At 56.6% G+C, this 23,790-nt stretch overlaps 1 protein-coding gene and 1 long non-coding RNA gene across 51 annotated transcripts in view; one reads left to right on the top strand and one right to left on the bottom strand.

The window, feature by feature from the left end:
* The window catches only part of LOC118144223 (uncharacterized), a 125,196-nt gene extending 101,500 nt beyond the window's left edge, over positions 1-23,696 (top strand). For 43 of the 50 annotated variants that reach the window (XM_078338541.1, XM_078338575.1, XM_078338565.1 and 40 more), the window contains 6 exons: positions 347-7,724; positions 8,841-8,929; positions 9,608-9,729; positions 10,569-10,653; positions 11,147-11,200; positions 11,871-23,696. In XM_078338541.1, the coding sequence (XP_078194667.1) occupies positions 6,963-7,724; positions 8,841-8,929; positions 9,608-9,729; positions 10,569-10,653; positions 11,147-11,200; positions 11,871-11,910 (1,152 nt within the window). In that variant the 5' untranslated portion in view covers positions 347-6,962 and the 3' untranslated portion in view covers positions 11,911-23,696. Of the gene's footprint in view, positions 1-346; positions 7,725-8,840; positions 8,930-9,607; positions 9,730-10,361; positions 10,665-11,146; positions 11,201-11,870 lie in introns of all 50 variants that reach the window. The other 7 variants (XR_013522586.1, XR_013522587.1, XR_013522585.1 and 4 more) reach the window with 4 other exon arrangements.
* On the bottom strand, positions 5,241-11,874 carry LOC144577857 (uncharacterized). The gene is made up of 2 exons (XR_013522621.1): positions 11,123-11,874; positions 5,241-10,396 (listed from the first exon to the last, which is right to left on the bottom strand). It is a non-coding gene; the product is annotated as an uncharacterized LOC144577857 (long non-coding RNA).
* Positions 23,697-23,790: the final 94 nt, after the last annotated feature.

Here is a 23,790-nt window from a genome sequence, read left to right as displayed (position 1 = left end):
TTCAGGCACAGCTTCTGTCTCACACTGGACTCTTTAGGTACAGCTCATGCCTTTCGGCGGCCTCTTGAGGCCCAGTTCCTGCATCTCTGTGGCCTCTCCGGACTGACAGATTTCTCAAATCTGCCATTCCAGGTCCAACTCCTGCCTCTAGTCGGCCCCAATAGGCTTAAACTCTGCCTCACAGCAGACACCCCAGGCCAAGCGTGTGCCTCACCACAGTGCCCCCAGGCCAAGCTCCTGCCTTTCAGCAGCATCTGCAGGCCCAGCTAATGCCTCCCAATGGCCTGTCTAGGTGAAGCTCATGCATCACAACGGCCATTCTGATCAAGCTTTTACTTTTTGGCAGTGTCTCCAGGCCCAGAACTTCCTTTTGATGTCCAGCTCTTCCTCCCAGTTGCATCTCCAGGACCAACTCCTGCCTGACACCCTCCTTTGGATCAGCTCCTACACAGCTCTTGGTGGCCTTTGTAGGCCAAAAACTTTCTCAACTCAAGTTCCCCAGCAGAAACTTCTGAGGAACAATGGCTTAAACAGGCATAGCTACTGGATGACAATAGACTCTCCAGGACCAACTCTTACCTCATGAAGGTTTCCCTGGCAAAGCTCTTGCCGGCCTCCCAGCAGCCTTGAGAGGCCCAGCTGCTGCCTGACACTGACTTCATTAGGCCAAGCTCCTACCCACTAGGTGTTCTCTCCAGGCTCAAAACTTCCTCATGTGGGCCCCTTCTGGGCCAGCTCCTGCCTCCCAATGGCCCCCTTGGACCCCGTCGGCCTCCCCAGGAGACCCAGCCTCTGATCACTCCTGGCGGCATCCTCAGGCTTGGCTCCTACTCCTGGCCATGTCTACAGGCCCATGTCCTGCCTCCCGACAGCCTCTTTTGACTCGGCTCCTGACCAGCTCCCGGTGGCCTGGACAGGCCGAGCTACCACCTGACAATATCCTCTCCGGGGCCAGATCTGGCATCCCTGCAGCCTCCTTATGACGAGCTGCTACCTGCCAACGGCTTCCCCAGGCCAAGATCCTGACTGCCTTCCTGCCTTCCTGCCTGCATCCTGCCTCCACAGGCCCACTACCTCCCTCACAGTGGCCATTGGGGCCCAGCCCGTGCCTGTGGCAAACCTCTCCGGACCCAGCTCTCACCTCACGCTGGCCTCGGTCTAGGCCCAGGTCCTCCCTCGCAGCGGCCTTCCTCAGCCCAGCTCACCTATCATCGTCTCTCCCAGGCCAGCTCCTGACTCTTGGCGGCCTGTCCAGGCCCGAAGGTTCCTCTCCAGGCCCGGCCCCCGTAGGCCCGGCATCTGCCTGCACCAGGCCCCTCCGGGCCCAGACTCCACCTTTCAGTGGACCCTCCAGGCCCAGCTCATGGCATCACCGTGGCCTCTGCTCAGGCTCAGCTCCTGCCTCTGTGACAGCCTGTATCCACAGGCCCCGCCCCCAGCCTCCCCATGGCCCCATCGGGTCAAGCCGGTGCATCCCGGTGGTCCTCCTGGGGCCAGCATTGGCCTGCTGACTTCCTCTCTGGGCCCAGGACGTCTTCAGGTAGGCCTCTCAGGGCCCAGCTCCACCTCTCGGCGGCTATGGGCCCAACTTCCAAATTTGCCTCGCAACAACCTCTGTGGACTCGACTCCTGTCCAGCTCCCGACAGCCTTTGTAGGCCCGAAAGCTCAGACTTGACTCAGGCTCTCCAGGCCCAGCTGGCTCATGCCTCACGAGTGGCCTCCCCAGGCTCGGCTCGTGCCCTCCGAGGGCATCTCTAGGCCCCAGACGTTCCCGAGTCGGCTTCTGCAGGCCTGGCTGCTGCTGCCTCCTCCCCCTGGCCTCGGAAGGCACAAGCATTGGGTCCTGAAGTCGGCCTCTCCAGGCCCAGCTCCTACTCTCCTGGCGTCTCCTTCCCATTGGTGGCAAACATCCTCACATGGGTGCCTCCAGGGCCAGCTGCTGCCTCCCAACGGCCCCCTGGGGCCCAGCTTCTGTCTCCCCTCAGCCTCTCCGGGAGGTCCAGCCTATGTCTTCCTCCTGGCGGCCTCCCCAGGCCCGGATCCTCCTCCTGGCCTCGTCTACTGGACCACATCCTGCCTCCCGATAGCTGCTTTTCGCTCGGCTCCTGATCAGCTTCCAGTGGCCTTTCTTCTGTAGGCCCGAAGCTTTCTCAAGTGGGGCTTTCCCGGCCTCCGTTCTGCCTCCTGGTGGCCTTGACAGGCCCTGCTACCACCTGACATTGGCCCCTCTGGGCCCAGCTCTGGACTCTCCGCAGCCTCCCCAGCACCAGCTGCTGCCTGCTGGTGGCTTCCCCAGACCAAGATCGTGCCTGCCTGCATTCTGGCTGCATCCACAGGCCCAGCACCTCCCTCACAGTGGCCCATTGGGGCCCAGCTCGTGCCTGTGGCAAACCTCTTTGGACCCAGCTCTTGCCTCACTCTTGGCTTGAGTCTAGGCCCAGGCGCTCCCTCGCAGGGGTCTTCCTCAGCCCAGCTCGTCTATCATGGACTCTTTGAGGCCAGCTCCTGCCTCCCGGCTTCCCCAGGCCCAGCTCCTGCCTGCGCCAGGCCCATACTGGGCCCAGCCTCTGCCTTTCAGTGGACCCTCTGTGGCTTGGCTCCTCCCCAGCTCCTGGAGGCCTTTGTAGGCCCAAAAGCTCAGGCCCTCGACTCAGGCTCTCCAGGACTACCCAGCTCATGCCTCACACTGGCCTCTCCAGGCTCAGCTTCTGCCCACCCAGTGTTCCTATAGGCCCCAGATGTCCCAGAGTCGGCTTCTCCAGGCCCGGTTTCGGACTCCTCCTATTGGCTTCTGCAGGCCCAAGCATTGGGTTCTCAATTCGGCCTCTGCAGGCCCAGCTCCAGTTCTCCTGGTGTCTCCTCCCCATGGGTGCAAACGTCGTCATGTGGGTTCTTCTAGGGCCAGCTCATGCCTCCCAAAGGCCCCCTGGGCTTAGCTCCTGCCTCCCATCAGCCTCTCCTGAAGGCCCAGCATCTGCCTCTGTACTGGTGGCCTCTCAAGGCCTGGATCCTCCTCCTGGCCACGTCTACGGGCCTAAGTTTTGCCCCCGGCAGCCTCTTTTTTTTTTTTTTTTTTTTTTTTTTTTAAAGAGATGGAGTTTTGCTCTTGTTTCCCAGGCGCAGGTACAATGACGTGATCTCAGCTCACCTCAACCTCCGCCTTTTGGGTTTAGGCAATTCTCCTTCCTCAGCCTCCTGAGTAGCTGGAGTTACAGGCACACGCCACCATACCCAGCTAATTTCTTTTTCTTTTTGTTTTGAGACAGAGTTTCGCTCTTGTTACCCAGGCTGGAGTAGAATGGTGCGATCTTGGCTCACCGCAACCTCTGCCTCCTGGGTTCAGGCAATTCTCCTGCCTCAGCCTCCTGAGTCGCTGGGATTACAGGCACACGCTACCGTGCCCAGCTAATTTTTTTTTTCTTTTTGAGACAGAGTTTTGCTCTTGTTGCCCAGGCTGGAGTGCAATGGCACGATCTCGGCTCACAGCAAACTCTGCCTCCTGGGTTCAGGCAGTTCTTTTGCCTCAGCCTGCTGAGTAACTGGGATTACAGGCACGCACCACCATGGCCAACTAATTTTTCTTGTTTTTGAGACGGAGTTTTGCTCTTGTTTCCCAGGCTGGAGTGCAATGGCATGATCTCAGCTCACTGCAACCTCTCCCTCCTGGGTTCAGGCAATTCTCCTGCCTCAGCCTGCTGAGTAGCTGGGATGACAGGCACAAACCACCATGCCCAGCTAATTTTTTGTATTTTTAGTAGAGACGGGGTTTCACCATGTTGACCAGGATGGTCTCGATCTCCTTGACCTCGTGATGCACCTGCCTTGGCCTCCCAACGTGTTGGGATTACAGGCGTGAGCTACTGTGCCTGGTCCCCAGCAGCGTCTTTTGGCTTGGCTCCTGGCCAGCACCCGGAGTCGTTTTGTCTGTCGGCCCAAAGCTTCCTCAGTGTCCCTTCTGTTGAGGCCACCGGGAGGCAGAAGGGACGCCCAGAAGGCCCCACCTGAGGAAGCTTTGGGCCGACAGACGAAAGGCCTCTGGGAGCTGGCCAGTAGTCAAGCCGAAAGAGGCTGCCAGGGGCAAAACTTGGACCTGTAGACGTGGCCAGGAGGAGGTGCCAGGCCTGGTGTGGCTGCCAGTAGGGAGGCAGAGGCTGGGGCTCCTGGAGAGGCCACCTGATGGGAATCAGGACCTGGGTTCCAGGGGCCACTGGGATGCCAGAGCTGGCCCCAGAGGGGGCCATGTGATGATGTATTGTGCCCACGTTGGGGGGTGCCGCCGGGAGGGCAGGAGCTGGACCTGCAGACGCGGACGTCATGACCCGGTGCTTGGGTCTCCCGAGGCCAGCAGGAGGACAAAGCAGGACTGGGCCTCAGGGCTGAGCTCTGGAGTCCCCCCAGCCTCCCCAGCCGTTGGGGGGTGCCGCCGGAAGGGCAGGAGCTGGACCTGCAGATGCGGACGTCATGACCTGGTGCTTGGGCCTCCCAAGGCCTGGCTTTTGCCTGTGCTAGGCCCCTCCGGGCCCAGCCTCTGCCTCTCAGTGGACCCTCCAGACCCAGCTTGTGGCCTCATCATGGCCTCTCCTCAGCCCAGCTCCTGTCTCTGTGGCAGCCTGTCTTCACAGGCCCAGCTTGTAGCCTCCCAGTGGCCCCAGGCGACCCTTCCATGCCCAGCGTTGGCCTTCTGGCATCCTCTCCTTGTCCAGAGTGTCTTCAGGTCAGCCTCTTGGGGCCCAGCCCCTCCTTCTGGCGGCTTCTAAGGGCCAACCTTCCATTCTCGCCTTGCAGCAACCTTTGTGGACTGGGCTCCTCCCCAGCTCCCGGACGCCTTTGTAGGCCCGAAAGCTCAGGCCCGTGACTCAGGCTCTCAAGACTACCCAGCTCATGCCTCACGCTGGCCTCTCCAGGCTCAGTTTCTGCCCAGCCAGGGTTCCTACAGGTTCCAGATTTCCCAGAGTCGGCTTCTCCAGGCCCGGGTCCGGACTCCTCCTATTGGCTTCTGCAGGCCCAAGCATTGGGTTCTCAATTCGGCCTCTCCAGGCCCAGCTCCAGTTCTCCTGGCATCTCCTCCCCATGGGTGCAAAACATTGTCACATGGGCCCTTCTAGGGCCAGCTCATGCTTCCCAAAGGCTCCCTGGGCTTAGCTCCTGCCTCCCATCAGCCTCTCCTGGAGCCCCGTCCTCTGCCTCCATACTGGCGGCCTCTCCAGGCCTGGATCCTCCTCTTGGCCATGTCTACGGGCCCAAGTTTTGCCCCTGGCAGCCTCTTTTTTTTTTTTTTTGAGATGGAGTTTTTCTCTTGTTACCCAGGCGTGAGTGCAATGACCTGATCTGGGCTCACCTCAACCTTTGCCTCTTGGGTTCAGGCAGTTCTACTGCCTCAGCCTCCTGAGTAGCTGGGATTACAGGCATGCACCACCATGCCCAGCTAATTTTTTGTATTTTTTTTTTTTTTTGAGACCTATTTTCGCTCTTGTTACCCAGGCTGGAGTAGCATGGTGTGATCTCGGCTCACCACAACCTCCGCCTTTTGGGTTCAGGCAATTCTCCTTCCTCAGCTTCCTGAGTAGCTGGGATTTCATGCACCCGCCACCGTGCCCAGCTAATTTTTTTTTTGTTTTTTTTGAGATGGAGTTTTGCTCTTGTTGCCCAGGCTGGAGTGCAATGGCATGATCTCGGTTCACCACAATGTTTGCCTCCTGGGTTCAGGCAATTCTCCTGCCTCAGCCTCCTCAGTAGCTGGGATTACAGGCATGCACCACCATGCCCAGCTAATTTTTTGTTTTTTGTTTTTTTTTTGAGACCTATTTTCACTCTTGTTACCCAGGCTGAAGTAGAATGGCGTGATCTCGGCTCACCACAACCTCCGCCTTTTGGGTTCAGGCAATTCTTCCTCAGCCTCCTGAGTAGCTGGGATTACAGGCACGCGCCACCATGCTCAGCTAATTTTTTTATTTTTATTTTTGAGTTGGAGTTTTGCTCTTGTTGCCCAGGCTGGAGTGCAATGGCATGATCTCGGTTCACCGCAATGTCCGCCTCCTGGGTTCAGGCAATTCTCCTGCCTCAGCCTCCTGAGCAGCTGGGATTACAGGCACGCGCCACCATGCCCAGCTAATTTTTTGTATTTTCAGTAGAGACGGGGCTTCACCATGTTGACCAGGATGGTCTCGATCTCCTGACCTCGTGATCCACCCGTCTCGGCCTCCCAAAGTGCTGGGATTACAGGCGTGAGCCACTGCACCTGGTCCCCAGCAGCGTCTTTTGGCTCGGCTCCTGGCCATCTCCTGGAGGCCTTTCATCTGTCGGCCCAAAGCTTCCTCAGGTGGCACCTTTTGGGCGTCCCTTCTGCCTCCCGGTGGCCTCAACAGAAGGGACACCTAGAAGGCCCCACCTGAGGAAGCTTTGGGTCGACAGACGAAAGGCCGAGCCAAAAGAGGCTGCCTGGTGCAAAACTTGGGCCGGTTGATGTGGCCAGGAGAAGGTTCAGGCCTCGTGAGGCTGCCAGTAGGGAGGCACAGGCTGGGCCTCCTGGAGTGACTGCCTGATGGGAACAGGACCTGGGCCCCATGGGGCCACTGGGATGCAGGACCTAGCCCCGGAGGGGACCACGTGATGATGTATTGTGCCCAGGTTGGGGGGTGCCGCCGGGAGGGCAGGAGCTGGACCTGCAGACGCGGACTTCATGACCCAATGCTTGGGCTTCCCGAGGCCAGCAGGAGGACAAAGCAGGACTGGGCCTCAGGCTGAGCTCTGGAGTCCCCGCAGCCTCCCCAGCCCCAGCTGCTGCCTGCTGGCTGCTTCTGCAGGCCAAGGTCTTGGCTACCTGCATCCTGGCTGCATCCACAGGCCCAGCGCCTCCCTCACACTGGCCAGTTGAGGCTCAATTCGGCCTGAAGCTTTCTCAAGTGGGGTTTCTGCCTCCGTTCTGCCTACCAGTGGCCTTGACAGGCCCTGCTACCATCTGATGTTGGCCCCTCCGGACCCAGCTCTGGATTCTCTGCAGCCTCCCCAGCACCAGCTGCTGCTTGCTGATGGCTTCCCCACACCAAGATCCTGCCTGCCTGCCTGCATTCTGGCTGCATCCACAGGCCCAGCGTTCCCCTCACAGTGGCTCATTGGAGCCCAGTGCTTTCCTTACAGTGGCTCATTGGAGCCCAGCGCTTTCCTCACAGTGGCTCATTGGAGCCCAGTGCTTTCCTTACAGTGGCTCATTGGAGCCCAGCGCTTTCCTCACAGTGGCTCATTGGAGCCCAGCGCTTCCCTCACAGTGGCCCATTGGGGCCCAGCTCGTGCCTGTGGCAAACCTCTCCGGACCCAGCTCTCGCCTCACTCTTGCCTTGAGTCTAGGCTCAGGCGCTCCCTCGCAGGGGTCTTCCTCAGCCCAGCTCGCCTATCACAGACTCTCCCGGGCCAGCTCCTGCCTCCCGGCGGCCTGTCCAGGTCTAAAGCTTCCTCTCTGGGCCTGGCCTCCCCAGGCCCAGCTTCTGCCCGTGCCAGGCCCATACCGGGCCCAGCCTCCGCCTTTCAGTGGACCCTCCAGGCCCAGCTTGTGGAATCACCGTGGCCTCTGCTCAGGCCCAGCTCCTGCCTCTGTGGCAGCCTGTATCCACAGGCCCCACCCCCAGTCTCTCCGTGGCCTCATGGGGCCAAGCTGATGCCTCCCGGTGGCCCTCCCGGGCCCAACATTGGCCTGCTGGCCTCCTCTCTGGGCCCAGAACGTCTTCAGGTAGGTGTTTCGGGGCCCAGCTCCTTTTCTCGGCCATGTCTATGGGCTCAACTTTTGAATTTTCCTTGCAGCAAACTCTGGGGACTCGGTTCCTCCCCAGCCCCTGGCAGCCTGTATAGGCCCGAAAGCTCAGGCCCTCTGTCTGATCACAGCTCAAAGGGGGAAAAGGAACTAACGTTCTCAGGCTCAGGTCACCTAATTCCTGCCCTCCTTTGCAGGGTGGGTCCCAGGGATACCACCCACACTGGCTGTTTGTTCACTTGCTAGCACCACCTGGCAGGTTCCTCCCTGGGGCAGACTGACTCAGGTGCTTCCCTTTTCTGGTTTCCTGGCTTGAAGCCGGCGCTCTGCAGCTTCACAGTGAAGCTCCGCCGACAGTACAGAGAGCTCAGGGACCAAGAGGCTGGACAGTGCCAATGGTGGTTGAGGGTCCTGGCCTGAGTACAAGGACCATTTCGTGATTGTTGTCGCCACCACAAAGAGCAGTGTCCATCCCATAGCACAGCCTCAGCTCCTCTCCTTTTGCTGTGTCCCAGGCCTTAGAGGGGCTGCCATCCTCAGGGCCGACAGCTCTACAGCTTTACCTGCTCATGCGTAGAACAGCTTTACAAAGGTTAGGACACGGCTCAGGGTCACACCGCAAACGATTAAGCCACGGTCCACCCTCGACCTGGTGCCTCCAGAGCCTCGGTTCTCTTCTCTTCATGGTGAAATCCCTGCTGGACTTCCTGGCAATCCCTAGCTCCTCTCTGCAAGGAGTGAGCTCTGGGGCCCAGCCTTTGCCCTTGGTCCCATCACAGCCCCCAGCCATCTCCCCATGGCAGCCCTTCATCAGACACAAGCTACAATTCTCCACAGCACGGTCTTGCCAGCCCCCAGGAGAGATGCTGACCCTGGTTGACTGTGACCATGATTGGTGTCCAGAGGCGCTGGCAGCAGGAAAGTCAAGCTGCCATCAAGAGTAATGGGCTTGTTTCCCTGTGGGCACCGGCGAGCCAGCTGGCCTTGGTGCCCATGTTGGCCAGTGGAAATTGTCCCCTTTAATAGTGAGAAGTGGAGACCCAGCCTCTGAACTCACAGGGGCCCCTGCCTGACTGGCCGCCTCCCTCTTTGCAGCTGAGGCATGAAGCTGAACTTGGACTACCTGCTGGAGATGCTTTGGGAGTACTTGGCCCTGACCTGCATCTACACCAGGAAGAGAGGACGTGAGTTACACTGAGTGTAGCTGAGAAACAGGCTGAGCTTCATCCTCCCTAAAAGGCTGCCAGGCCTGTGGGTGGTGTCCAGAGACCCCGGCACCAGCTGTGGCCTTGCTTATTTAGACACATCGCAGCTCTTTTCCCTTCTCAGCACTGGGCACTGCTGGTTTTGAGGGTGCCCTGGTGGGGCAAGGCTACCTCGGGGTCCTCACTGGCTACAGCAGTTAGTGCCATCCTGACCTCCCCTCACAGTGACAGACCCCACCGCAGGAGCATTAGTGACCTGAATCCACAAGAGCCCTCCCCGTGTCTGACCCCCACCCATCCTCCTGGTGGTTACACACACACATATGACCTGGGGTCCCAGCTGCTGAATTCAGAGCACTTTGCATCAACCCTGACCTTGGCAGCAAGGAGCGAGCTACAGTTTCCCTCACGAGACTCCAACATCCCTTTGGGTCCTGCCCGTTGAGTCTAGATCCTGGTCTCTGTCAGTGCTTTCACAGCAGATGGGTGGCAGGCAGTGTGATCCTGGACTTTGATTTATTTTGAGTCACCGTGTTCAAGTAAGGCTTGTAGAAGGTGGCACAGGGATATATGTGGAGGGCGTGCTGGATATCGGGGACATTAGGCCAAGGCAAGGAGACTGCAAGGGCCTCTGCAGCCATCTCTTCCCTCGGGCAGAATCATGAGGCGGCAGTGTGGGTCCTCGTGTGTGGTTGACGCTCTCCCCATCTCGCCCTGCAGAGAGGCCGGACTTCACAGACGCCATCATCCTCCGGAAAGGGGCCTCAGTGGAGCACGTGGTGAGTTGACGAGACCTGCCCTAACAAGGGGTGGGAGCTCTGTGTGCCCCTTGGAGCGCTGTTCTGCCTGAGGTGCCCTGGGCCGGGGTGGGATCTGCTGGTCTCAATCTCAGATGATGACACACAGGCTCTGGAGTTGGACAGTCTGGGGCTGCGTCTGCAGTACCACTTCCTAGCCATGTGCTGTGCCTCCAACCTCTCCTGTGAGGTGGGATGTGCTGCCTGACCCCCTGGGTCATCATGAAGACACGTTGGATGAAGTCCAGCATGTAGGGCACTGAGCACGCTGCCTGTAGTGCATAGATGCCAGTAACCCTGCTCCCATACCATTCAGGCGTCAGCCAAGGAGTGGGGAGTGGCGCTGGCTCAAACAGACGTCAGGACAGGTTTCAAGGAGGCCTCCTGAGCTGGCTTGTAGAACTAGCAGGTCTGGCAGTGAGGAGTTGGGGTGGGGAGCATCCCAGATAGGGGAGCGGGCATGCACAGGCCCCAGAGGAGGTGCTATTGGCTCAGGGAGCACGAGGCTGCATTTCTCTGTCCAGAATTCTGTCACCTGAACATGACCCTGCAGGCATTGGTGGTGGCCAAGTGTTGGGTCACATGGCTGTGCTTCTGGGCTGTTGCTTTTCCAGGTGTTATTTTCCTCAAGCTGATTTCTTCTTGGGATCTGTATCATGGAAGCAAGGGACACTGTTCCTCGAGCCCCTTATGACAGTGGTGGCTGGGCTTGCAATCTGGTCTCATGCATTCATTCCTTCTGAAAGCCCAGCCCCAGGTCTTTGGGTGCCACCCTGGAGGTGTTGAACAAATGAGGCCATGCAATGTCCCATCTCTCTAAGACCTAGGCTTGAGATCACAGCAGGAGGAGCCAAGAAGGCTCACGATCACCCTCCTGAATCCCTTCAGACACTCACAAGTGGCAAGGTGAGTAAAATGTAAGACCCATTTGCAGGCCCGAATCAGCCACCTTCCCATCTCTGTCAGGGAAGTGGACCTGCAGGCCTGGTGCCGCCTCTGCCCCAGGGACACTGGGCTGAGGCGTTTTGTCTCCCACTGGGGCCTGGAAGACTTGTGGGCATGTAGGGGGAGGAGCCACATCGCACAATTGCAGAGTCCCTTCCCTGCCGCCCTCCACTGTCCCACCATCAGTGTGGCAACCAGAGGTCCACACTCTCAGGGCAAATGCTGGCTGCCCCTCCAGGGTCTCCTTCCAATTTCACGTGACATCTGGGACCCCTGTGACCTTCATCCCTACCAGGAAGCACTGGAGGGTGTACGCTGCTCTGGGAGTTTGGGGTGATGTGATATGTGGGAGGCTTCAGGTCACAGGTGGGGCCAGGAGGAGTGAGAGACAGTGTGGTTGAGCTTGGGATGGGGTTAGGTGGAGCCTCACCTCTGTCTCTCTCCTGTCCTCCAGTGCTTCTGCATCCACCGGTCACTCGCCAGCCAGTTCAAGGATGCCCTGGTGTGGGTAAGTGTCTGGGCGGGAGGCAGGCAGGGGCTTAGACCCAGCAGAGCCCCCGGATTAGGCATGGAGCAAGGCATTCACATTCCTCTGCATGGTGTGTTTTTCCTGTTTTTCCTGTGGGGATTGGCATGACTGTGTGTCTGTCCTCCATAGAATGTATGTGTTCACCCAGGCTGGACATGGGCCTTCCCCACCCTTTTCCTTTTTTTTTTTTTCTTTGAGACAGGGTCTGGCTCTGTCTCCCAGGCTGGAGTGCAGTGGCACAATCGCAGCTCACTGCAGCCTTGACATCCTGTGCTCAAGCAATCCTCCCACCTCAGCGTCACAAGTAGCTGGGAGTATAGGCACACACCAGCATGCTTGACTGATTTTTCATGGAGATGGGATCTTGCTATCTGGCCCAGACTGGTCTGGAACTCCTGAGCTCAAGTGATCCTTGAGCTTAAATGAGGCCTCCAAAAGTGCTGGGATTACAGGCATTAGCCACTGTGCCTGGCCCTCCCCCACCTTTGAGGTCAGGGATGGTCAGACCACTGCAGACATCCTGCTGCCTGGGGCCCCAACCTTACGCCGGCATTCACCCCCAGGACACACACCCCGGGGATATCTTTCTTGGCCTTGCCCTTGGCCAGTCCAGGCTGAGGTGACCCCTCTGCCCCCATTCCTCACCCAGGGCACCAGCACCAAGTACAGTTCGCAGCGGGTGGGTCTGACCCACACCATGGAGCATGAGGAGGTCATCCAGATCGTGAAGAAGTAATGGCGCCTGCCAGGCCTCCCGCCCACCTGCCTCATCTCCCTGGGGGCGTCGGTCCTACTGGGACACACAAACACCCAAACAAAAATACAAATACACACACTTCTCTGACACTCGGGGTGGGGGCCCTTCCAGGAAGAAACCCCCTTGTGTCCTCCACTCAAGGCTCTCCAGGCTTGGAAGCAGAAGTTAGTGGCTTCAAAGGCCCAGCTGACACCCTCCACAGCCTAAGGGGTGTCCTAAAGTGCCTCCCTCTTTCTGACCCTCCCAGGGCAGCTCCTGCCCAGCACAAAACCCCCAGACCCTGGCTCTACACACCTGGGCCAGGGACTTTTGAGTTAAGAATCTGTTTTCTAAGTCCCCAGTTCTCCTGGCTCTCCTTTCTGAAATAAAGGATTGAAAACCATTCCTGTCCAGACCGAGAACACTTTGTAACCTTGCTGAACAGTAGCCAGGTTGAGTCAGGTGGGCACAGGTCAAGCATTGAGGGTAGCAGTGGGCCTGGGAGTTGGAGAGGGTGGAGCCTGGATCCCCAGGGCAGCCCCAGGCCATGGGTGGCAAGGAGAATGCAGGGTTCCTCAGCCAGGCACGGGCAGGCTCTACCCAGGGAGTTGGTCATGGGTGTCAGGCCCAGACTGGCCCCTCCAGAGGGGCCTGGCTGCCAAGGTGGGCAGCATCCCAGGAGGCCTTTGTGACCATCTGGGTGGCAGGGAGGCTCCCCCGTGAGAACAAGGTGGCTGACCATTTCCTGTTGCCTCAGAAGCCAGGAGGAGAGGGGCTGGCAGGGGCTCGTTGAGTACCTATAATGTGCCGGGACAGTGCCGGCCCCCCACGGTATTCTACTGTCCCTTGGAAGCTGGTGCAGGTTGCACAGTATTTGAATGCAGAGCCTAGATGTAAGACCTGTGAGCAGCAGCGAAGGCTTCCCGGAGGAGGTGTGCCTTTTCAGAGGGATGCAACAGGTTCTGTGAGGCTGTCAGGAGAGGTAGAGAGCTCCAGGGGGGCCTAGGGCCCAGCTGGAATATGGAGCAGGCCCAGGCCCGGGTCCTGGGCTGTTTGCAGCTCCGCTGTCAGCTGCTCAGTCCTTTCCAGAGACAAAACAGGAATAATAGACATCATTAAATATACATGGGGCCCCAGGCGGTTGGCCTGGTGGGCTGGGCCTCCCTTCCCCGTAACACCGAGCTGCTCTGCTGGGCCGATCGTGCTCCTGGGCCAGCCAGAGGACCCCCATGTTGCGGCATGCAGGCTGGGAGCAGGCCAGGGGACCCTAGCCTAGAGTCCTTGGGGTTGGCCACTAGCTACCCTCCCATCCCAGACTGCAGGGGCAGCAGCAGAGCTGGGGCCTTGCCCCTAAGTCACCTTGAGACCCTTCGTTGCCTCGCTTTGTTCATCTGTGAGGGGTGTGATGCCCACGCAGCCCCCTCCTGGTGATGGTGGGATACCAAGACAGGCAAGGGCTCCTTGGCCCCTCTCCCAACAGCCCTGATGCCTGGCCGTGAGGCCCTAAGTGAGGGTTTCTACCTGGGTGGTGGCCATTCCCACTTCCACTTTACAGGCAAGGGCTCTGGCCCTGGGTGAGGTGGGGAAGGCCTTGAGTTCACACAGTGTCAGGCTGAGTCTGGGCCTTGGGTTAGATCCAGGCCTGTTCTGTCCCCCTGGCTGGCTGACAAGGGTGGGGGGAAAATGAGGCCAGAGGCTGGGGGGTCCTCAGGCAGGGAGGGCTCGGGTGAGTGGCTCCTGCCACTGGGCTGCATGTTCCTGGGCTAGGTCTGTTGTGCGTGGGGGTCAGGCAGGCACTACAGCTCTGTTGTGTCCTGGGCTTTCTGGATCTGTGGGCAGGATGGCTGTATGGTCTACATTTGCATGTGAGAGAGTGAGCGAGAGATCATGCAGCCGTGTATGCCCAGGTCAGTGTGAAGCAGTTCATGGTGCCCTTAGGGCTGGGGAAGCTCCCTGAGACCCCCTCAAAGGTCCCAGACCCCCCCAACCTGGGCGGGCTCCAGGCTTGGGCCTCACCCTGTCAGCCACCTTGTTCTCATCACTCATGCTCCCTGGCAATCACAGGCAAGGGTATGCACCCTCACCCAGGCCATGCCCAGGCAGCAGAGCTGCACTCAGCTCCCAGCTGGCATCCCTGCAGCCTCCCGGGGGTCATCTGCCCGCATCTTTAGAAGACTCAGGTACAAAGGAGCCAAAGAAATGCATATTACTCTGTCCCATGCTTGTGCATTCTCTCATTCTCCATCTTTCTTCCTCTCCAGCTTAGATTCCACAGTTTTTTGTTTCAGATCCCTCCTTTGGCAAGAAAGCCAAGTGGAGAGCCTCTGCTTCCCACTCTGTCCTTCTCCTAGACGGCTCACCCCACCTCCAGCCTCCATCTCGCCAGACCTGGGTCCGAGCAGCCTTTTTGACTCTCCACTGCACTGCCCCATACCCATCCAAACGCTCCGTGTCCCAGACCAAACGTGGCATTTCCGCCCCACCCGGCCTCACCTCAGAGACACTCCGTGCACCCTCCAGCTGCACCAACCCAACCCCAAGTTCACCTGGCTCCCCCTCATCCCAGCCCCATCTAGCCCCTCACCAGGGCCAGCATGTTTCACCTCATCCTGAATGTGTCCACTGGACTCCATCACAGCATGGTCCCAGTCACGCCACTGTCCCCGCTCCACTCTTTTCACATGGTGGCCTGAGCTGCCTTTTCTCCTGCTTTCTAAGAAGCCATGTGAGCCAGTGGTTGAGACCGTGGACACTCTGGAGCCAGACTGCCCAGGCTCAACTCCACCTACAAGCTCTGTGGGCCCATGTCCTCCTCTGCAAAGTGGGAAGAAGAATCACACCCACTTCAGGAGGTTGTAGTGAGTTGAGTTCTGTGTGGCCTGGCAGTTCTGAACACAGGCCTTGCCGTCACAGGTCCCATTGCTTCCTCACTGTGGGCTCTCCGCTGAGGGATCTAACCTGAGATCAAGCCCTTCATCTCTAAAATGTGAAGAACAGTTGCTGTCCTACCTATGTGAGAATCTAGTGTGATACTTCAGAAAAGCATTTAGCACCAAGCCTGGCACACAGTAAACATCTGGAAATGTGGAACAGTGACCAAAGTCCCATCCCTTCCATGGCTGATTGGGCTAGTCCCTGCCTGCCACCCTGGCCGCCTCTCATTTCACATGCCCTCAATCACTCTGCTCTAGCCACAGACTGTCCCTGAAGCCCCTCTTACTACCTGGCCTTTGCACATGCTGTTCCACTTGCCAGGAATACTGTTCCCTCTTCCATGTGATCAGCTCCCTCTTATCCTTATCTTGGCTCAGGGTTGCCTTGTCGGGAGAGTCTTCCTGGACCTCCAATGCAGTGTTCGCCCGTCTGGGGTCATGCCCTGACCTTCACAGCTCTTCTTATTGGTGTGACTCTTTGTTTAAAGCCTGCATCCAGGATAGGCATGGTGGTTCATACCTGTAATCCCAACACTGGTAGGCTGAGGCAGGAGTAGTGCTTGGGGGCAGGGAGTTCAAGACCAGCCTGGGCAACTTAGTGGGACCCTGTCTCTACAAAAACTGAAAGCAGTAGCCAGGTGTGGTGGCACACACCTCTGGTCTCAGCTGCTCGGGCAGCTGAGGTGGGAGGATTGCTTGAGCCTGAGAGCTCAAGGCTGCAGTGAGCTGTGATTATGTTACTGCACTCCAGCCTAAGCGACGGAACAAGACCCTGTCTCAAAAAACAAAAACAGAAAACAAAGCCTGTGTCCCCTACAACGCAGGGAACTTCATGAGAGCAGAGATCAGGTTGGCTTTCACTCCACTCTGCCAACCCTGAGTGCCCTGCATAGTGCTTGGCACATAACACATGCACAACTAATGCACAGCTAATATTTAAAGAATCAATAAATGAGAGACTAGTAGCCTGACACCTGCTCTGTGTCTGCACAGAGGTCAGGGACCCTGAGAGGGAGGCAGGACCTGGAACCTACCAGTGAAGGGGCAACCTCAGCTGACTTCTTGCCTGAGGTTCCAGAGACCAAGAGGGCTCAGGTGGGCAGGACTTGCTGCCAGCAGTCACCCAGACCACCTCACTCAGAGCAGAGAGGCAGAGGCCTGTAGCAACGATGTTGGCAGATATAACAGCTGCTTACCCAGGCCAGCCACTGTGCCCGGCTCTCCCAACATTTCATGTAATGCCCAGGCCAGCCTTGGTAGGGGCGGTATCTACACTCACGGATGAGGAGACTAATGCTGAGGCTGCATGACTTGCTATGGGTCAGATCCAAGTGAGGAATGAGACCTGACCCAGAGCTCTGAGCTGCGGGCCTCCTCATCCCGTGGGCTAGAGCTGGGCTTGCCTCTCCGAGTGGCAGGTCGTCATCTGGACAATGGGGTTTTGCAGGGGAAAGATGCCTGCCTGTGGGCTTGAGGCATGACTTGGGCAAGCCCCTAGACAATGGTGGCCTCTCAGCCTTTCTTTCTTTCTTTTTCTTTTTCTTTTCTTTCTTTTTTTTTTTTTTTTGAGGAGAAAGAGAATAATATTTATTGGGCATGCCACACACCAAGTTAGATTTTTTTTTATTATTAATAGCACCAGTCGCTCTGACCCTGATTTATTTCTTTATTTTTTTTATTGCATTTTAGGTTTTGGGGTACATGTGCAGAACATGCAAGACATTTGCATAGGTACACACGTGGCAGTGTGTTTTGCTGCCTTCCTCCCCTTCACCCACATTTGGCATTCCTCTCAGCCTTTCTTCTGGACAGACAAGGCTCCCTGCTTGGGGCAGACAGAAAGTATGGCTCTGGGAGGTGCTCCTGGTTCTGAAGAGCCAGCCCTGCCCCACTCTTCCCCAGCAAGTCTTCTGACCTCTCTCTGCCTCACTTTCAACAAATGTTACGTGGCTGTGGGGGTGGAGTTGGATATGTGACATCTCAGGCCCTGACATTCTTCCTGAGAGCCTGTCTAAAGTGGTGTTTCCACTCACTGTCTCGAAATTCTTTTTTTCCATTTTCACATTTACAGTGTTGGGGGGGGTGGGGACAGGGTCTCGCTCTGTCTCTCAGGCTGGAGTACAGTGGTGCAATCTGGGCTCCCGGCAGCCTCCACCTCCCGGGTTCAAGTGATTCTCCTGCCTCAGCCACCACACTGTGCACGGCTTTAGCTGGGATTACAGGTGTGCACCACCACACCCAGCTGATTTTTGTATTTTTTAGTAGAGATGGAGTTTCGCCATGTCGGCCAGGCTGGTCTTGAGTTCCTAGCTTCAAGTGATCCACCTGCCTCGGCCTCCCAAAGTGCTTGGACTACAGGTGAGAACCTCCATGCCCAGCCCACATTTATACTTTTAAATGTGACATTTTTGTTTGTTTTTTGACTCAGAAATGCACTCATATGGATCAAAAATCAAACTAATGTAGAAAGATTTACAGGGAGATAACCATTCTCATTAATTTCTTGTGTAGCTTTTGCTGTATTTTTTTTTGAGACAGAGTCTCACTCTGTCACGAGCTGGAGTGCAGTGGCATAATCTTAGCTCACTACAACCTCCGCCTCCTGGGTTCAAGCAATTCTTATGGCTCAGCCTCCTGAGTAGCTGGAACTACAGACACACACCATCATGCCTGGCTAAATTTTGTATTTTAGTAGAGACCGGGTTTCACCGTGTTGCCCAGGCTGGTTTCAAACTCCTGAGCTCTGGCAGTTTACCCACCTCAGCCTCCCAAAGTGCTAGGATTACGGGCTTGAGCCTCCACACCCAGCGCTGTATTTCTTTTATTTGTTTGTTTTGACACAGGGTTTTGCTCTGTGTCAGAGGCTGGAGTGCAGTGGTGTGATCACAGCTCACTGCAGCCTCAAATCCTGGCTCAAGTGATTCTCCCACTTCAGCCTCTTGAGTATCTGGGCCTACAGGCACTTGCCAACACTCCCCGCTAATATTTTAGTTTGTTTGTTTTTTAGGGACACGGTCTCATTATATTGCCTAAGCTGGTTTCAAACTACTTGGCTCCTCCCATTTCAGCCTCCGAAAGTGCTGGAATTACAGGCATGAGCCCCTGCTCCCTGCTGCAATATTTCTAATATGGAAACAAAAATAAATACAAGCTGAGCATGGTGGTACACACCTGTAATTCCAGCACTTTGGGAGGATGAGGTGGGCGCATCACTTGAGGCCAGGGGTTCAAGACCAGCCTGGCCAATATGGCATAACTCCATCTCTACTAAAAATAAAAAAATTAGCTAGGCATGGTGGTGCATGCGTGTAATTCCAGCTACTCGGGAAGCTGAGACAGGAGAATTGCTTGAATCCAGGAGGTGGATGTTGCAGTGAGCTGAGATTGTATCACTGCTCTCTAGCCTGGTTGGCAGAGTGAGACTGTCTAAAAAAAAAAAAAAAAGCAAATACAAGAACACAAACATATTCTTCACACACACACACACACACACACACACTTCCTACAGAAAGGCCTCAGTAAACACTGTAGACAGCAGTCTGCTTCCTGCACTAGGAGGTCCTGGAGATTGCTCCCTACCAGGACACAGAGACCATCCACATTCCTTGTTATAGCTGTGCCATGCTCCATCCTGGAATGCACCATGGTGTACTGTGGCAACGAGCAGCTCCATTTGTGTGTCATTCCCCATAAGGACATGTAGGAGGGATTCCCAGGGGTGGAATACGTGTTTCCTTCCTTCCCTCCCTTCCTTCTTTCCTTTAAAAAAACTGTATTTAATCTGCACTCCATACAATTAACCCACCAAAGTGTACAATGCTGTGGTTTTAGCATGTTCACAAGTGGGCCCGCCTTGTGACCAACACAGTCCTTTCTTTTCTTTCTTTTTCTTTTTTTAGATGGAGTTTTTTTTGCTCTGTCGCCCAGGCTGGAGTACAACAGCTCCATCTTGGCTCACTGCAACCTCTGCCTCCTGAGTTCAAGCAATTCTCCTGTCTGAGCCTCCTGAGTAGCTAGGATTACAGACATGCACCACTATGCCCAGTTAATTTTTGTAATTTTAGTAGAGATGGGGTTTCACTATGTTGGTCAGGCTGGTCTCGAACTCTTGACCTCATGTGATCCACCCACCTGAGCCTCTCAAAGTGCTGGGATTACAGGCATGAGCCACCATGCCAGGGCCTGGTCTTGTTTTTCTTGAGTCCTCTTCCATCAGGCGTCACTTCCCTTGTCCCCACCAATGTACTGGGACCACCCTTGTCACAGTCACCCCTGGAGCTCTAGGGAGCTGAATTCAGTTGTCAGCTCTCCATTCTTGACTAACCTGAGCCACGTGCCCATCTGTCACAGCAGCCCCACCCTCCTGTGAAGCACCCCCAGACCCCATTCCCTTCTGTCTCTCCAACCTCCCCCTCTGGCTGGCTTCCTGTTCACTCACTGCCTCCTTGGTTCCTAAGCACTGCATCCCTGTGGCTTATTCCGTGGCCTCTCTTCCCTCTACACGCATTCCCTCCCTGGTGGCATCCTCCAGAGCTGTGGCTTCAATGCCATCTAGATGCCGATGACTGATACTACTAGTCCTGATGGCTGTGATGGCCCCTTGGCAGTGCCCAGTGCCTAAAGCTGACTCCTGGGCCCTACCTCCTCAACTTGCTCTACCTGCAGCCTTCCTCACCCTGGCCGATGACCTGATGGCCTCTCCATTCTCCCTGCTGTTCAGTAAGGAAACCTGGGAGCCATTCTGCACCCTCCCCCACCCCCATCAAATCCTGTCAGCCCTACCTGCCACATGTCCCCAGCATCCTACCACTTCTCCACACCTTCACTGTTGGCAGCCTACTACAGGAGGACTTCAATGGAAACTCCCACACTGGCCTCCCTGCCTTCCCCCTCACTCCTGCAGCTGCTCCTCCCACAATGGTAGAGGCTCCTATCAAGACTGAGGTATTTTGCTAGGCCCAGTAGCTCACCCTTGATAATCCCAGCACTTTGGGAGGTCAAGGCAGGTGAATCACCTGAGGTCAGGGGTTCGAGATCAGCCTGGCCAACATGGCAAAACCTCATCTCTACTAAAAATACAAAATTAGCTGGGCATGGTGGTGTGCACCGGTAATCCGAGTTCCTCAGCAAGCTGAGGAAGGAGAATTGCTTAAACCTGGGAGTCAAAGGCCAGGAGCAGTGGCTCAGTGAGGCTGAGGCAGGTGGATCACCTGAGGTCAGGAGTTTGAGACCAGCCTGACCAACATGGTCAAACCATGTCTCTACTGAAAACACAAAAATTAGCTGGGCATGGTGGTGTACACTTGTAGTCCCAGCTACTTGGGAGATTGAGACAGGAGATTCTCTTGAACCTGGGAAGCAGAGGTTGCAGTGAGCTAAGATCACACCACTGCACTCCAGCCTGGGTGACATAGCAAGACTTCATCTCAAACAAAAAAGACTTGAGGTCTAATTCCATCCCTTCTCTGCCAAAAACCCTCCTCCCATGGCTCCTGCCTCATTGGCAGTTGAAGCTGACCCCTCATTGTGGCCTACAGGGCCTGTACGTGTGCCCCAAACTCTGACCTCACCACCCAGTGCACTCTCACTGCCCTCCAGCCACTGGCCTGGCTGCTCCTCCACCTGCTTGAGACTGTGCACTACCCACAGGTTCTCTTCATGGCCCCTTGGCCACTAGCCCTTCTGTGACGTCCTGTTTAATGTCATACCCCCACTTCTTGCTGTCCCTTCCACAGCACTTATACCCCGTTATCTGTGTTACTGATTGTCCGTGCTGATTGGCTCTCCCTCTGCCCACATATGGTAACTCCATGAGGGCAGGGTTTTTCTCTGTTTTGTTCACAGCTGTGTTCCCAGCACTTAGACGGTGCCTGCTATGCAGCACACTTCCCACAGAGGCTTTTGAATGAATGAGTGAGTAAATGCTGGCTACAGGACCCTTAGGGAAAGGGGCCAGGCTGACTGAGGAATCCAGGTTGGGGTGGGGATAGGCAAACACTGCAGAGGCCTTGGTGCCTGTTGGAGGCCCAGCTGGGCTCTGGTTTGTCCAGTGGCTTGGTCAGGGCCCTCCCCTTCCAGGCAGGAGCAGGATCTGGGGCCCGATGGACTATGCCACTGGCTCGGTCCAGTGTCCTACACCACTCCGAGCCCAGTGATGACCCAGGAGCTCAGTTGGCAGGAGTGCCTAGTAAGGAAGGTAGTTCTAGACCCGGCCAGGCCTGGGTTCTACCTTCTCAACCCAGGTGACCTCAAGCAAGTCCCTTCTCCTTTCTGAGTCTGAGTTTCCTCATTGGAGACTGGAGATACTAATAGTTCATATCTCACAGACCTGCTGTGAGAGTCTCATGAGACCACTACACCACATACCTGGCTGGGGCCGCCCTCTGGAAACTGACTCCAAGAGGAGCTGGGGCAGGTGTTGATATCTCTGGGCTTAGAAAGAATGTCTCGGCTGGGCGCAGTGGCTCACACCTGTAACCTCAGCACGTTGGGAGGCCAAGGTCAGTGAATCACCCGAGGTCAGGAGTTCGAGACCAGCCAGGCCAACATGGCAAAACCTGTCTCTATTAAAATCACAAAAACTACCCAGGGGTGGTGGCACTGGCCGGTAATCCCAGCTAAGCTACTTGGGAGACTGAGGCACAAGACTTGCTTGAACCCAAGACATGGAGGTTGCAGTGAGCCGAGATTGCACCACTGCCCTCCAGCGTGGGCAACAGAGTGAGACTCTGCTGAAGGGAAAGGAGGAGAGGGGAGGGGAGAGGAAAAGAAAGAGCAACTCCCCTGTCCTTCCTTTTTCCTCAAGAGGGCAAGAGCCACTGCCCAGAAGCAGAAGGGAGAGTGGGCAGCCCCTCAAACTCCTGCACTGCAGGAGGCCCACTTCCTGCACGCATCCCCGAACTTGCCCCAAAAGCACTTCATCCAATTTATCTGGTTTCCATAAAGCCCCACTCCCCATTGAGGTGAGACTGCCTACAGCAGGCACCACCAGTCCCTGGCGCAACTCCTCTGAGTGGCTGGGCACCGACAGTCTCTGGGTGAGTCTTGGGGAGGAGGAACAGGAAGAGGAAAGTAAAGAGCCAGAGAAAGTGAGCAGGGGGAAGAGACAGAGGGAAAGGGGAGATCTCACCTGCTGCCCAGTCCCCTATCCACTCCTGCCACTTGTCTGGGAAGGCCTCCCATGTCCGTTTCACAGCTGAGCACGCTGAGGCTCTGAGGCCACTGATCTGAGGGTGTGGAGCTGGCAAGTGGCAGAACCAGGGCCAGAACCTTGCTGCTCTGGGGTCTCTAATGCTAAACTTTAAGCAACCAAAGAATTCGCTCTGGGACCAAAAGACTGAACAGGAGTTCAGTGAGTAGAGAGCCTGATGTCATTTGAGGTCCATCTTGAGAACAGAGAGGAGGAAGAAGAGGAGGAGAGATGGTTCTGGGGCTTCATGTCTCAGAGCTGCCACTCCGCACCCCCGATGGCCTGCCGTTTCTCCCACCCCCTACCTCTTTTAGTGCAGGTTCTCAAAAGTGAATTAGACTGGCCACCAACCAGACTTCAGACATGCAGCCTTAGGTCAGGCCACATGAAGCAATCAGCTCTGCCCAGAGAAGGCAGAAACCACATGGCCACAGCCTACTCAGCCAGGGCAGAAAGTAAGGGGAGAGGACAGGGGTAGGTAGGGACCCCAGGCAGGCGCCAGCAGGAGGTATCTCCAGTTACCCAGTAGTTCCATCAGGTCTTGCTCCTTTTTGCTGAAGGAGACGGGGTATAGCTTATCACTCCCATTCTTCAGAGGGAACTGAGCACCAAAGAGGACAAAGGGCTTTCCTGGGCCCACACAGCCAGTTAGTGACAGAGCCTTGAGTCAGAGCCAGGCCTGACTCACCCTCCATTTCTGCCCCTCTACACCCGCTCCCCGCACACAAAAGTGGAGTTTCACTGAAACACCCCGATACCCCCACACACACCCCCACACAGAAGTGGAGTTCCACTGAAACAGCCTTCCTTGCTGTGCCTTCTGAGCTGGCAGCCCGGTTCCCCTGCTCATGTATTATTCAGCTCCTGAGACCCAGGCAGCTCGCTACGCTGACCAAAGCCCAGCACCTGCTCTGCCCATTCCCCTCCTCCCTTGCCCAGGACCTAGAGGGTCCAAGGTTCTCCAAGATGACTTGGTGGGCTTTGACCATCCCACCCTACGCCCCACTTGTGGCCCAGTTGCAGGTGTGCTGGTGATTTAGGACAGGTGGCATCCCATCTCTGTGGCTCAATGTCTTCGTCTGTGAAGCCGAAGTGACCCAAAGGCTCTCTTCAGGGGCTTGAGCCAGCTGTGGTCCAGGGAGGACCTGACCAGGACCAGCACTGATGTTCCCATGACGACTCCAAGGCCAGAATGTCCCACCCAGCACAGGCCTCACAGGCAGGCTTCCCCATCCCGGTAAACAACACCCACACACTTTCCGCCACTGCCCTAGGGTGAAACCCAAGGCGGCTCTAGAGGAGATGAATTATGGATCCACCCTCCCGGAGTCTGGCCCGGCCCCCCCCCACGCCACCCGGGGCGAGTCCAGTCTGCTTCCGGCCTAAGGAGGCCGCGTGTCCAGCCGCAGGCAGGAGACAGAGCAGGTCCCCGGGTCTCCAAGTCCCTGAGCCGGTGACACTGGCCCCAGGCCCAGCAGGGAGCAGGCAGCCACCATGGTGGAGGAAGATGAGAAGAAAGCCAAGAAAGGGAAGAAGGCGCCAGAGCCGGAGAAACACACAAGGAGCCTGAAGGGGACGTCGCGGCTGTTCATGGGCATCCGCAATCACACACCCAAGATCTCCAAGAAGGACAAGTTCCACAGAGTCTCGGCCTTTTTCGGGGCCTCCACACCGGCCCCAAGAAGAGCAAGCGCAAGAAGGCCCGCACCGT

The sequence above is a fragment of the Callithrix jacchus genome, chromosome 9 (assembly GCF_049354715.1).
Source record: "Callithrix jacchus isolate 240 chromosome 9, calJac240_pri, whole genome shotgun sequence".
Classification (NCBI taxonomy): Eukaryota; Metazoa; Chordata; class Mammalia; order Primates; family Cebidae; genus Callithrix; species Callithrix jacchus.
This window is presented reverse-complemented; position numbering and strand designations above follow the sequence as displayed.